Source organism: Varroa jacobsoni, unplaced genomic scaffold (genome assembly GCF_002532875.2).
Source record: "Varroa jacobsoni isolate VJ856 unplaced genomic scaffold, vjacob_1.0 contig00006, whole genome shotgun sequence".
Classification (NCBI taxonomy): Eukaryota; Metazoa; Arthropoda; class Arachnida; order Mesostigmata; family Varroidae; genus Varroa; species Varroa jacobsoni.
In genome coordinates this window covers 183,356-198,105 of record NW_019214394.1, presented here as the reverse complement: position 1 = coordinate 198,105, position 14,750 = coordinate 183,356, and the positions used below count along the sequence as shown (strand labels likewise).

Sequence of the window (14,750 nt, the reverse complement as noted above, 5' to 3'; positions counted from 1 at the left end):
ACTGGCAATCGGAACGGCCATTAACATTGTGCAGGTCTACGTAGATTTTCTGCAAGGGCTGCCTGTCTCTTCCTATCTGCATTGGTTCATTGCAGTAATTGGTAATTTTGCTCTTATGCAGAAGAGCTCAAATAAGATGCTTTATTCCATACAATACAGTGCTTAAAACTAGACTCCATTAGTTTTCAGTGCCACTCTTAGAAGGCCAAATGACGGTTGCCAACAATGACCAGTTGTGGTCTACGTCTAATTATTTGTAGCTTACTCGCATATGATTATGCTAGGTTTTCTTGATTAGGCGACTTTTACAAACGGTAAATGCGCTCTTCCTGCCTAACGGTACAAGTGTCGCCTTCCAGCGTGCAATGTTGGATTCTTTCAGGCTAGACTTCGACACATGCGCGTTCTCTCGATGAAGTAGACCGTAGTGATAGTCCGTAAAGTATTCTCGGCTGAGATCCTTCTACAAAGTTAGCACTTAGAAACGCACTAGAAATGGCCACACATTTTACAACCACTTATTAATTTTACGCTTAATAAATTAAAACGTTTGAAAAAGCCTGTGTTACATAAACTGTAGCTTAAATTCAGTATGTTGAATAAACAGTCTTTTTTTTTTTTAATATCAACGAGCTTGTAAAAATCATGGGAAAACAAACACAGCATAAGCTCATAGCAGCTATACATTGAGAGAAAATGTATGAAATGTCTAAACACAAAAAAACTGATTAGATAAAAATAGAATTTTTCAGGGCTGGTAAGATTGCCGATTGCCCAAATCAAGCTTAGATCATTTTCAAAAAATCAGAACAACGTTTAACCTCGGAAATGATGTTGGGTTAGCGTTTTAGTAACGCTTAAGGTGAAACACTAAGTTTGCTGAGGGCATACGAACATGTTTTGCTATATAGTAATAAACACGTGTGCTATATCTACTCTTTTTTTACTAGAACATTCCGCGAGATAATTAACGGAATGCAGACAAGTCAAGCCTGCTCAAAGGCCCGTACAATAAAAAATACAGCACAAAAAAAGAACGCCAAGCTTCTTAAATTTAGCATATTTAGCTTGCTATTTATGAACCAAATACACATTATGCCGTGGTTTTCAATTTTTATTTTTATTTACATTTCAGAGAGGATCGCCGTCGGCTTGGCGATGTCATTACGAAGAAGCCAGAAGCCAGATAATTAAGCTACGTCCGCCTTCTACAGTGTTTTTTGCTGAGTGTTCTGTCTTATTTTTTTGGGAGGTTATTTTACTACCTCCGCAGTATTTTTTTCGTTTCCCTTCCTCTTCTAACTTTGCACTCTTAGTCTAACTGCGCCCCCAAACGCCAACCAGCGACCCCACTGAGCAATCATCCGCAAGCCATTATATAATTGTCGCTGTCGCGTTTTGCCTTCTATATCAACAGCAAAACTTATTTGCAGTTTAGTTAGTTGTTTTTCCAACATTTTGTTTCTGTATTCAGTTACTGTTGAAGCTCCTGTTGTATCATCCTTCGACGCTACGGTTTCAAATACATAATTGTGGCAATAATTATAATTGTTATAGCAGTCAGTAACGATGATCGAGTGATAATCGTTCTTATCATAATCTTAATTATCTTCTATACAGAATATGTCTGTCAATAAAGCAAGGTTAATCTTTTTCTCGCGTCGTTATCCTGGCTGATTAGGGAACTTCTCGCAAATACTTGTTTGATCTAAAGACTAAATAGAGTAATATAAAATCGTTCTTTAAAGTTGTTTGTTGTTGTTTTGCTAATACGCTTATTAACAACGGGCGACGGAGGGCTCGGCCCACGCGAAGTCAGCAATAGTTTTCCACTGGTAGTTTGCTGAGCTGTTTGTTTCGTCGTTGCGTTTTTACGATGAGAATGCATTGATGACCTGTGCAACGACTCAACGGAGGCGATACGTCAACCTTCGTTTTCTAATCAACCGTTAATAAAGCTGCAAGCCTGGTAAACCCAGGTATTTATCTGAAATCTGATAATGCTCTTCAACATTAATTATTGTTATTAGACAGGGAGTAGTAATGGCTGCGGCCAACCAGCGACAACTACTGCTCGAGTATCGCTGCTTCACACTCCCCACGTCGCACTAATAAAGATAAATTTCAACTTGGCTGTAAAAGAACTCATTTATAAGAGGATTGCGGGTCAGCTTTGAACCTATCCCAGGCCATATAATTATTCTGTAACCATGTGCCTACTTAGATCCATGTAGACAGACCGCCGGGTCAGCTACGCTACACGACCGTCACTCGACTACTTTTCGTTCTTATTGGAAAATCAGCCGCCTGATAAGCCTCAAGCCAAACCGAAATATCGACTGCCTTGCAAAGCAGTTGTTATAGGATTGTTATTATAATATAATGTCGATATTTTCGTTCGGGCCGTCAGGTATGCAAATGGAATAGGAATATTTTATAGATGGCGCGCCCGTTCGACATTCTGCTATGACGATCTACACCGGTCTTCCAATGATGTTTTCCCCTAATGGATAAACTATTTACCTTACTTCAGTTGCTATTATATTTAATTGGCAGCTCTTCAAACCTTCTGTGAGTTCCACTTTTTTGTTTGCTTCTGTCCGTTTATTGGACACTAACGAATGAGAGCAGCGTGCCGGTGACGAGGTCGTTCTCGTAAGCTGCTTGAATGGAGGTACCCGGGAAATCGATATGTTTTTATTACGACAACATTTTTTAACTGTGGGGCAAGTGGTCGACATTGAGCTTATATACGTGTCCGCAATGGTATTTGCTTGTCAAGAAGCGAGCGTGCTTAGATCAACGAATTCAAGTTGACGAAAAAGTAACTTTAGCAACTGAAGCCACGGAATACGAAGAAGTGAACTTGCCAAATTTCCACAAAAAGCATAAACAACGAACTATCCGAGACATTGAACGATCAGGTGAGCTCAGTTCTCCTAATTTTAACTGATTTTAACTAAAGTCAAACATGCGTACAGCTGTTTCTAGGACCTTCACAAGGTAGGGCTTAGTTTTTTTAAATATCTATTTTCGTTGAGTTTCTCCTGTGTACAAACCGGGTGTCGTTGCTGATACAAAGAGAACCTGATATGACATAGCAGGACAATGGTCATATTGTCATACATATATACTAATTAATATTTAATTAGCAACAATCAAAGCAGCAAAGACTTCCCAAAATTTTCTACAGATATTCTCATTCTGTGCATGAAAAGAACGTCTCTCAACGAGTCGTTAAACGATCAGAAAATCGGTTAATTAGGACCGTTAAACATGTTCGAACGTAATCCTCATAGGGGAACGGCAAGCGGTTGTCTTGTTGATGCTCTGCTCACTTAAATGTGTTGAATTGTATTGCGTTCTTGTAACCTCCATTGTGTCTCATTTTATATAACTACATTATAGACGAGCGACATCGTATAGCAATAATAAGAATCATGTTTAATCATATTTATATTTATTTTATTTTACCTTAATAGTGTCATTATCATTTATATTGTTATTATCATCATTGTTGTTGTTATTCTAATGAGAACGAGGTATAAAAAGGAACAATACCAATAATGGCTATTCTTTCATCTTTATGGAAAGCAGTTTCAGCAGCGACAGCGCAGACGGAAGAGTTTAATATATGTATAACTCAATTCAGATGCGGCTTCTTTTTTAATTTGTAAGTAGCAGATGGATGCTGCAATTGGAGAAAGGCCTAGTTTGAGATGTCCTTTTCTCGTGTCTAAACACCTGAGGATCCACAACTTGGCAACGTAAACCTGGCGTCACTCGCACGCCATGGCCAGCATGTCATCATCTTCCTTTCTTTCGATATTTATTAACGTCTCAATCATAACTCATTTTGAATAAACAGCCTTTGTAGCTCTATTGTTCTTGATTCGTGCTATGAATAGAGCCTCTTCCGGTAACCGCACCTCCGGTCTCTTCTACAGTCTCTTGCATAAGCAAATCGACAATCCTTCGTTCTTTTTACTAACCGTTTTTTTTGTACGTGAAAGCACACTGCAAATCGTGAACATCCAGGCCGAACAATGACAAAACAGATTTTTTTCACTTTGATAACGTATCCCCGTAGACACATACATATTAGTACGCTTCGCAGTGAAGGACATCTTCAATTCGGTGCTTCCCCTCGGCTGCAAAAACATATAGCGAACGAAGACGTACAGCTTAACACTTCTATTGAATGCTGTTGAATTTTTCCAATCAGTCGCAGATACGGAGAGATTTCTATAGAAAGCCTTCTATATTCTTCAAGCACACTGTTTTGCCTATGCAACTTTCAGCATCTTTAATCGTGATCGGTCTGCAACCCAACTTGCCATTCGATTTGCGTGTCAACACCTTCGTTCTACAATAATAGCCAATGAATCTTCACCAATGTCGTCACTGTTTGGATTCTCACCATTGCTTTAGCACTTTAATTAAACATCATAACGCTAAAAACCTTGCTTGTTTCAACTTTTACCATCATGTCGTTCCCCTCACCTCCCCCGACGTTTCCATTATCTCCCTTATCGCCGCTATAATCAATATATAATACCTAGCATCGCATAGCATAGCACAGACATAATAGCATCCTCCAAGTCCATTTGAATCGTCATCATCACGACGATTCTATTTCACTCCGGTGAGGAAGGCTGAGACAAGAAGGGAAGACGTGGAGGTACGGTTGTTCGTGATGTTCTGGCGGCTATCATAGCTTTAACGTCACGCATTCCCAGCTCTCTCGTAAACTTTGCCGAGCGCTGCAAGTCAACGAAAATCAGCCGGGAACCTTAGGCATTGATTACAATACGTCATCCGTTCGGGCACTAACTCTGTATATGGACTGATCATACGCAATGGTGGTGATGGTGCTGATGTCCTCGTATTCGCAGTCAGTTCCTGTTCGAGAAAATCGCTCGCGGCCAGCAGAAAGTGCTACATCTACAGATAGATTTTTCATTGCTCAAATTCAATAGAATAGACAGACGTAGTTCGTCCAAGACGCATACAACGCTAACAGCGTTAACATGCAATTGTTACGCGCTTAGGTTTACGAGGACAAGCATCAACCAACGGCGACATAAACGCCAGAGCTACAGCCAGCGCCCCCATCAGCGCCAGGGGTCCAAAACATTCATTCTGCTGGTCTTTCTCCGGCTCGGTAAACAGAAATCGTTATCAGTCGAATTAGGTATTGCCTCCGGCATCCTCGGCGGCCCCTTCAACTAGCGCCTGCTGCCCTTGAAGACATCAACAGCAGCAGCAGCGGCGGCGGCCGAAGCAGCCACAGCCTTTTCTACTTCCTTCTTCAAATCTTTTCCGAACGTTATTCTCCTCCTAGTTGCCTAGTGCCGCCGCAGTCCATAGCAGCCGCTGCAGTTGTATGGTGCCGGTGCTGCAAAAGTGATAGTAGTGACGCTCGAGCTTATACTTTTCTCTTTTTCATGTGTCCTGTATGTTGTACGCATATCCTTTGAGAGCACAGACGCCTCTGGTCGTTGCATTGCTGCCATGGCCAGCACACACAATTCTATGTGTCTGTGCATGCGTGCGTGCGTGCGTATGTGTGTGTGTGTGATGCAGCTCAGCCTCTCCTGTTCATGGTAGCATTGTGACCGTTGTCATTACTATGGTCGTCTAACTTGCTTCATCTCTTGTTTCCCTGCGCTGTTGCATTGTTACTTCTCTTTTCGATTTCGTTCGACCATCTAAACGGCCGCGCACACTATTTCGTCGCAGAACCACCATCGCCTCATCATTGGCGCAGCTGTATAGTGGCAGCGATGCGTATTGCTGCTACGGGCGCTGCCTTCGGGCCCTTCGTTCTCGGACTTCCAAAGACTGAACTCGCTACTATGTGCCTACAACCACTATAACCACTAGTGCTAACCGAGCCTATAGCGTAAGCCAGCCTGCCAGCTAGCCGGGCTGGCTTTCCGATTGGCCAGTTGCCTGTCTTTCGGCTTATTTGCCTGTTCACTGGCAGCCGGCATTGCAGAGAGGACTGACTGTATCGGTGTTGTATAATGCCAACAGCATTAGCATTCACAACGGCACCACACGGCAGACTTACAGCATCTGCACAAAGCCGATCTCACTGCTCCCTCCTTCTCAATAATAACCAGCATCAACATAACAACAGCAGCGACTCGGAGTGCGGACAGGGAGCTGTGCTAATAATGGCAGGCATGTGGCAGTAGTGATGCCATCAGATGCTAAAAAACAAAACCGACAATGACCAAGTAGACTTAAAGAACATGGGCAAAGAAGGCATCGGAAAAAGCGTTCCATACAAGAACTTCGACTGCATATGGAAGACGATAATGCACCACCACATGTATGGCTTCTTTCTTAACTTATTGCTGGTATTAACGTTGTTACTGTTGTCATTGTAGTTGTTGTCATCACCATGTCAAATAGTCGTGGCCGTCAATGTCTGAAGCTGAAGGATTATTATTTGCAAGCCCATTACATTAGGTTTATTATACATAATTGTTGTACTTGTGCTAGAATAATCTAATAAAGTTGCATCGTCGCGTACAGTATATACCAGTATAGCGATGGCGACGATGTCAGTCTGAACCGAATGAAAAATAAGCGGGCCACCAAACACCCGACGACAACAAAGATTTAAACGATGTCTGCCGCGAAGTCTCTGCACGCCGTGGCAACGGCACGTAGTCGAAATGAGAGGAGCTGGTAGTATTACAGTTTTCGAAGACGCGATATAGCAGGCGCCAGCTACAAATGGCGATTACCCAACGTAACAAAGGCACTATCGTCTACTCTCAGGGACTCTGGGGGTGGCTATCGAGCTCTAAGGTGGGCAGGCAGGCAGGTTGTGTGCTACTACATGCAATGCTACTTGAACTCATTTGTAGTGCGGCCTTTTCCTTATTCGTTCGATACGATTTGGTAGATGTTATTGACCTCACTCAGTTACTACTGGTGGTGGTTGTGGTGGTGGTGGTGGTTGGTGGTGGTGGTTGGTGGTGGTGGTCGTGATGGTGGTGGTGGTGGTGGTGGTCGTGATGGTGGTGGTGGTGGTGGTGCTGCTGCTGCTGCTGCTGCTGCTGCTGGTGATGATGACGACGTCATTTCGCTTAGTTTTCATATATATCCGTGCTTGCTTCCCTGTCGACTTTCATTATCGTATACTTCGTAAATATTGTTTGTTGCTTACAGCTTGTTGTTGCGTTGCTTTAACAACAAGCTATTTATAGTTTTCTATTCCTTTCTCTCTTTCTTTCGCGCGCGCTTTCTTTCTCACGACATTACACGAGACAGCCAACATTATCATATATTTACTTGGACGTCATCATGGTGACGAACTCCTCGTAGTTGACCTGACCATCACCGTCAATATCTGCCTCCCGAATCATCTCATCTACCTCCTCGTCCGTAAGCTTCTCGCCAAGGTTGGTCATAACGTGCCTGAGCTCGGCCGCCGAAATGAAACCGTTGCCATCCTTGTCGAATACGCGGAACGCCTCTCGGATCTCCTCCTCCGAGTCGGTGTCCTTCATCTTTCTTGCCATCATTGTGAGGAACTCAGGGAAATCTATCGTTCCGGAGCCGTCGGCGTCGACCTCGTTGATCATGTCCTGCAGTTCAGCCTCAGTGGGGTTCTGGCCGAGAGATCGCATTACCGTACCGAGCTCCTTTGTCGTGATCGTGCCATCTCCGTCCTTGTCAAACAGGCTGAACGCCTCTTTGAACTCGGCGATCTGTTCCTCAGTTAGCTGATCAGCCATGGTTAGAAAAGCTATATGCTGTCTAGCTTATGCCCTACTGTCCCGTTGTCGTTTGCCACGCACTTCAGCGCTGTTGGTATCTGCGTTTCGCCCGGGGTTTGGGCTTGGCTGGCTGGCTTGCTTGCTTTGCCTATTAATATTTCGCTGTATTAGCGCCCGTGAACGATAGTGAATCGAGTTGCCTTTGTACTGCCTCTCCTGTTATCCGTAAGTGCACCGACAATACTAGGCCGACTGATAAACAAAAAACAATATCACTTACTCCTTATAGTGCCAACAAAGCAAACCGAAATTGTCTGTCTGAACTAGGTGTTTGTATCAATAATAACCGTGTAGTTAGTTATTGGATATGTTGTCTGCTAGTTCACGCACTATCCGCAGTTTGCACAGTCCGTTCAACCGTTAGCCGTACAAGCGTACATTTGCGAATCAATCCAATTGTTCAGAACTAACCTAGCGAAACAACAGCTCTTTCTCTTTCCCTCTCTACGTTGGGTCGCTGTATCAGGTAGTGCTGGTAGTTTTTCGTCTAAAATAAACTGCACCTGACTCTCTGTATGTAACGTCCAATGCACAGCGGAACAAGCACCGCACGTAACTCACATGTGGGGCATTAATCGGCAACGAACCGACCTACCAACCGACACGACTCTCCGGCTGTTGTCCCTCACTTATTACCGCTGATGCCACTCACTGCCACTGCCTTCTAAGCACCACGACTCAGCTAGCTCAGTACTTCCGCAGTCGCCGACAGACACAGCGCGAAAATGGGCTAAACAATGGTAGACGCCATTTTGCCGGACCATTGCTGCCGGATGATCTTGCTCATTGCGGCAAAGAACGACTGGAGCGCCCTTGCGGGCGATTCGATAACTAGCGTCGCGGCGGCTGTTATCGCTACGCTACGAGGAACAGCTACCACTACTGCGATTGACGCGGGAAGGCCGGTGGCGATTATGCCGGCTAGGCAGAGTCACAACAAAAAAGAGCAAGCAAACGATTGAGTGTCGCAACCCAAGTATAGAACTAGTAGCGATACCGTGACGTCAGGCAACGCGCGAAACGCACCGGTTTTAACAATAAGCAGACGATTACAAGTTAATTTCAATGGGTAAAAATGTCATGAGCAACGGTATGGCAGTTAAGGATGGTAATTTTTTTTTTGTGTGCGTAAAGCCAGATAGAACGCAATGGAAATTAGGGCACAGTACAAACGACGCAAGCAGTTCGCAAACGGAGTGCTACTGTTAAATGATCAGCAAGTGTTACCGTCTTGAGGGTATAGACTATTTTATGCAAGCAGCTGAAAGTAGGCTCCGGCTTGCTACGTTATTGTGTGACGATGAAGGTTAGTAACTGGCCCGCCGCTGCCTTATTATAGCAACTTATGATGACTGAGTATCCAATTAAGAGCGCCAGGTGTTACGCTCTTCTGTAGACGAAGATGATGCCGAAAAAGGGACGTGTTGGCCCTATACGGAACACTTCATAGTTACCGGAGCAAGTTTGCTTATCGTTAAGCTGGAAAAGAGGACACTTTCTAGCCGAATTTTGGTTACTTGGATATGTTCGAGCTAACGTTTATCTGTAGAAGGCTAATAAAAATACGTCCACAGACAACTTAAATCAGTTTATGTTATGCCACGCACATAGAGAGGGATCCTAACCCTATATAGGTAGACCTTATTACGAGGACTAGGGTGAAATCTCGTCGTACGGTTGACCAGTTAACAACTTAAAATTTTTTCTTTCTTTATAAACATGTTTTGCCCCAAGATAAAGAAAATACTTTGGTGAAATTGCCAATACTTTACCTAACAGCGATTAGATCGTCCTACACAAATGCAATAGGTGAACGTGTTTATGTAAATACTAACGTCAGTAGCCAGATGTCCGTAGTGCACAATTTCATGCCCAGACCTGTAAAGTTCCAGGTCGGGGCACGAAAGGAAACCCAGCCTGTTCCCTCGTGAGTTACAGCACGAGATGGCTCCGCAAAGTGGACTTAGTTTGCATTTACAACGATCGCGTGCATCTGTTTCATTTTTGAGGAAACAGATTAAACTACAGTGCAACGTTTTGGGACTGGTGATTCCGATAATCATGGCTAAGTTCTTTAAGCTTTTTTATGCAGCCTTTATTCGTTCTGTTGAGATTTTTCAACAATAAAGCCATCCGTTGGCATGACGTTGCAATGCCAGCGTCAACTAAGGCAGAAACTGCTTAGCGATTTCTGGTCGTTCGTTTCATTTTTCATAATGCTCCACTGACAGAAAAACACCGAATTGTTTCTATGGCGCAAACGCGATTGTTCGAATTCAACACCGAAGCTTTCGGTCGAACTTTTAGGTAAAAGTAGAGACCTGCATCAGTGGATTCTGGTAGGCTAAAATCAAAATAAGTCAGCCATTTTTAAATGGTCAAAATGAAATAATAGGAAATTTTGACGCTGAGAACAGCTACTCGTTACTTGTTGCAGGATAAAAATCTCCCATTGGACTATAGTATTCAATTTAGGTAGAAAGAGACTTGCTTCCATTAAATTGAACAACTTCGAATAAAACCGCAAATTCGAGAACTGAACGTTTCTCGTCAAGCAGAACTATGGAAATAGAAACTGTGGATATTACTGGTCACAAGTCATTCGAAGTTATTTTTATTCTGTTCAGTTGCTACAAACTACCGACCAAGTCACACCGATTCTCCCTAAAAAAGCCATAAATAGAAAAAAAATCATGAACTAATATTTTGCCCTTGGCTATTTGATTTCTGTTGAGTTTAATCTTTACTAAAAATCTCATCGCGATTTGCCAGAACACGATTATAAAGGTCCCTAGTTTGTCGATGAAGATCCTTTTCGCATGACGCCGTCTGCCGTAACGAAACAGCTCTGACCTGGGAAAGGTAGAAGTTTTGTCAAGGAAGCATAGTATGCGTACAGGGCTACCGGCTGTCGGTCGCCTAATTTCCCGAACCTATTATCTTCCGCCTAGCGCTGTCCGATGCAATCAGATCATCAGGCTGAGCAGTTTTCTGCTTGCTGTTACAAGTCTCTTTACTGAGACTATTGCAGTAATTCGTGGAGTACCGCGAGTAGTGTACAGCATAAGTTCGCAACCTTCTGAACAACGGATGAAGTGAATAGGCGCAGTATTTTGCACAAGAGGCGAGAACAGCCAATGTGCTCGCCATTGCCGCCGTATCCACCATTACCAAGGCAGCGTTCTTCTCAGACTTGCGAACCCAGCTGTAACAAGGCCCGTACCCTGGTTCATGTATTAGCGACGGTATGACCGGTTGCCTGGCATCATGAAACAGCGTCTACGTGATAATGACAGCCGAAGTTGAAAGAAGGTTCGGCCGAAAATTATGATCGTACACATAAAAGCAGTCGTAGCTTCAGCAATGCAAGGAACCGCAAGACATAAGCAAGAGCTCGCTCTTTATAAGGCAACGGTGAGATCGAGTGCATGATCGTTGCTTATCGCAACGGTGTACCGCTGGTGAGTAAAACGGATAGCAAATCGTTGTCGATTAGCGATGACTGGCGGAAAAGCAAAAAAAACAAGCTTGCCGTGGCAATATTATTGTCTGGGTTCTGTGCTTATTTGGTCCACTGATGGGACGCTTGCGCTAATAGAACTCTATTAGGTTACGACAAAGCCAAGCGATGACAGTTACGATGTTGACCATCATCGTGATGGCGCTCCCCGATAAAACTCCTCTATATTTATTGTATTTGACACACTTAATTACTCATTTATTGTATAGCGGCTAGTGATCTTCGGTGAACTAAACAGAGTACGACGAACACGAACGTCTCGAGGAGCAGAATATACCTACGTTACTTGTATCAGTGCGCCGATGGCCTCAAAGGAGCAGACGTTGCTGTAACTTGCACTGAAGTAGTTTACTTTGCGGATTTTGCCCCGCGGCTACCCCGTGACTTTCGTATCGTTACCCCTTGGTGATTTAATGACTGACTTCTTTACCGTTTCAAAAAAGTAGGGAACAGATGACCATGCGCGAAATATTATAGCTGGCTATTCTGGTAGGTTAGACAGTGTAGTATTCCCCAGATTATTAGAGTAAAAGATGTGTGCGCAATTAGGTCTCAAGTAGGATAATATATAAGATTTTCTTTAATACAGGCCTCTAAGAAAACGGGGTTCGCTTACAAGAAAGAACCTTATAGATACATTGGATCCGAAGATACTACATAATATGCTTGAATGAAAATTAGCAGTTTTAATAATCACATTCGAGACTGTGTTGGTATAACTTACGGCGGTAGAGTAACTACTTTATACCTATGCTTTTCAGATTTGTTTTTTTTTTATAAGCACGCCCCTTCGATGCCAAGCGATACTCTCTCTGGGTTTTTGCTCACACAAACACGCATGCTAGAGTAAGCACTTACACATATGCGAAGAGAATTTCGATCATCCAATTAGTCTTCAGCAGTTTATCACGCGTCCTACACACAGAAACGACCAGTATTGCGATTGTTACGCATAATTTCTATATCTATCTAACAGCTTGGACAGCGTGTTTCTCAAGCCTAAAACTACTGGCTAACGTAGCCGGAATGGACTCGACGTCTTCACGCGAAGTTCTACGCAATACATGGCCGTAGACTGAGACTAGCAAGTTCTGTCTCGTCTGCTTTGTTTCAAACGAACTTCACGCTGTCACTTAAGAATATACAAAGGCGGTAATGAGCCAAGTTCACATCGATATATCATTAAATGTACGTTTCTGTGAAAATTGTATTGTTTGAACAGGTACCCAGCGTGCATTACCTGCTTTGAAATGATCAAACCTTGTGTGTTATAGCCTGCCAATCTGAAAGTCAGCGAACTAACGGAACGTAGAGTAAAACATCAAACATGGAAAACCTTTTGGCAGATTAAAAGAAACAGATCGTCGGCGTTCCAGTCACAGCTAACGTAGAATAAGCTAACGCGAAAATATATCAACGAGATAGGTACAGTAATATAACTATTACTCTATACCATAGTTTACATTGAAGTATATTGAACGAATTACGAGATTAAATGATGGTGATCCCGAGAGACGAGGAAGAAAAGCAGGTTGTGTAGACCTTCCCGTCTGTAGCCACGCTGGCTAATACCTATGTTTTGGATTCTAGTGAACCGCTTAAAGGGTCAGCTGATGCACTGCTTTGCAAGGGACTCCCATTAAAGTAGTGCTAATGCGATTCTAGTGGCTGACTCTGAACACTGGATAATTTTTTCTATATCACAGGCCAAGTGGGTAATGCTATAATGAGTAAGTCATTGTTCATGTTAGGGTATTCCGCTGGGTCCTATGAAATAGTTAAATGGAGTTAGCAATCACTTTCCTGCCGATTAACACCACTGCTAGCAGGCAACAGGTTACTGAAGAATTTCCAAATTGGGTGAAATACATATTGCCCGCATATATCCGCGACCCGTAGAATTCTTAGAAAAGGACTGGTTGATTCTAGGACGTGAGCGCAACCTGAACTATTTCCGAACACACAAGATGCTTCATACCGCTTTCTTTTTGAGCTATTGGGGTTCTCAGGATCCGGATATCTCAACATGTCAGGAACTAACGGCTATATACTAGACACGTCGGAATATATATATGTGTGTGTGTGTGTGTGTGTCTGCGTCTGCGTGCACGAAAATTCACAGTGGAGGTCGAATTTAGGGAAAGAGCTGCTTCACGAAGGCTTATAGGGGTTAGGATTTTTTTTATAACCTACCAGTACGTTTTTAGTAACTTTCAAGTATAATTCGATAAATTGACCTATGGTTGTGAATTGAATAGAGCTTTTAAAGAGGCAGAGATTAAGAAAACGTGGCTGTTCGCCTTTCTGTTGAATACTACCTATAAAGGATGTTGAGTCCGGGCACCGTTCCCTTAAATCAGCAACTCTATAAGCTTTGACACTGGTTTAACGAAACAAACAGCAATATCGATCCTCCTTGTTCTGGTATTTACACGACGGGACCTGCTACTAAACGAATCAACAATCACAGCAGATTTTCGAAGCTTGTTTTCTGAGAATTACTCTATTCTATAAGCTTACCTTAAAGATGTCTAAAGATTGTAATATGTGTACGTATTGACTTTGTAGATATTTCTATCAACTGAAGATTTGTTGGATATGGTGCAGTCATACTCTTCGCAACCTAAAGGTTATTGAAAGCGAACCGAGTTCTCTCGTTATGCATACGGAGATGTGCCTTTCTCTCAGCTATTATTAACGGCTATCAATTGAAGACTGCTTTGGTTTTTGACAGATACTCGAAAAAGCTGATCGACGCTTCGAATTTGCCCTGCGTCCGACTCACTGCTTTAGTACGACTGACAGCTTATCACACGCGTTGTCTGTAACTCATTGGCTGTAGCTTTCTCACGTACCGTTACTATACAGTACGAGTAATTGTATTTCATTGGACGCCAAAGACATGCAGTTGCAGGTTAAAATTCAGTGCAGCTTTTAGAAATCAGTTCTGGTCTTTGAAAACGCAGAGCGTTTTGGGCTCAGCTCACTGTCCAGTTACGTTTATCAAGGTACATGCTCTTTTATTACTTAATCCTACTCAGGTTCACGGTCTGCTCAGAGCCTTTATCGATTTAACAGCAACAAGCTCCAATTGCATATTATAGCTCTGAGAGGTATGAACGACAGCTTTACGAAATCAGCTACGAGGGTTAACTAACGATATACGCATGTACTTTTCAAAACAATGGCTAGCGCATCATCCGAGAGTTCGATCTCTGTACTGAACGGTAAACCCCAGAAACAGTGCCCGCATTTAGCTCTGGTAAATCGGCGACACCAGAGCGCTCATCGTTCTCTCGCTCGACTTTTCCACATCCGGGACTCAGCTCGGCTTCAGGGAAACACTCACGGCTATTGCTGATTATAAAATTTCAACTGGCGGCTTCGTGTGCGAGCAAAGATTTAGCAACAGTAAAACTTGGATCTCTTGC

General features: G+C 43.1%; 1 protein-coding gene across 1 annotated transcript; it reads right to left on the bottom strand.

Moving 5' to 3' along the window:
• Window positions 1–1,093: 1,093 nt before the first annotated feature.
• LOC111270573 (calmodulin) lies at window positions 1,094–9,372 on the bottom strand. The gene has a single exon (XM_022850852.2). The coding sequence runs from the start codon at window positions 7,755–7,757 to the stop codon at window positions 7,308–7,310; it is 450 nt and encodes a 149-aa protein (XP_022706587.1). The 5' UTR covers window positions 7,758–9,372; the 3' UTR covers window positions 1,094–7,307.
• Between the last annotated feature and the right edge of the window lie 5,378 nt (window positions 9,373–14,750).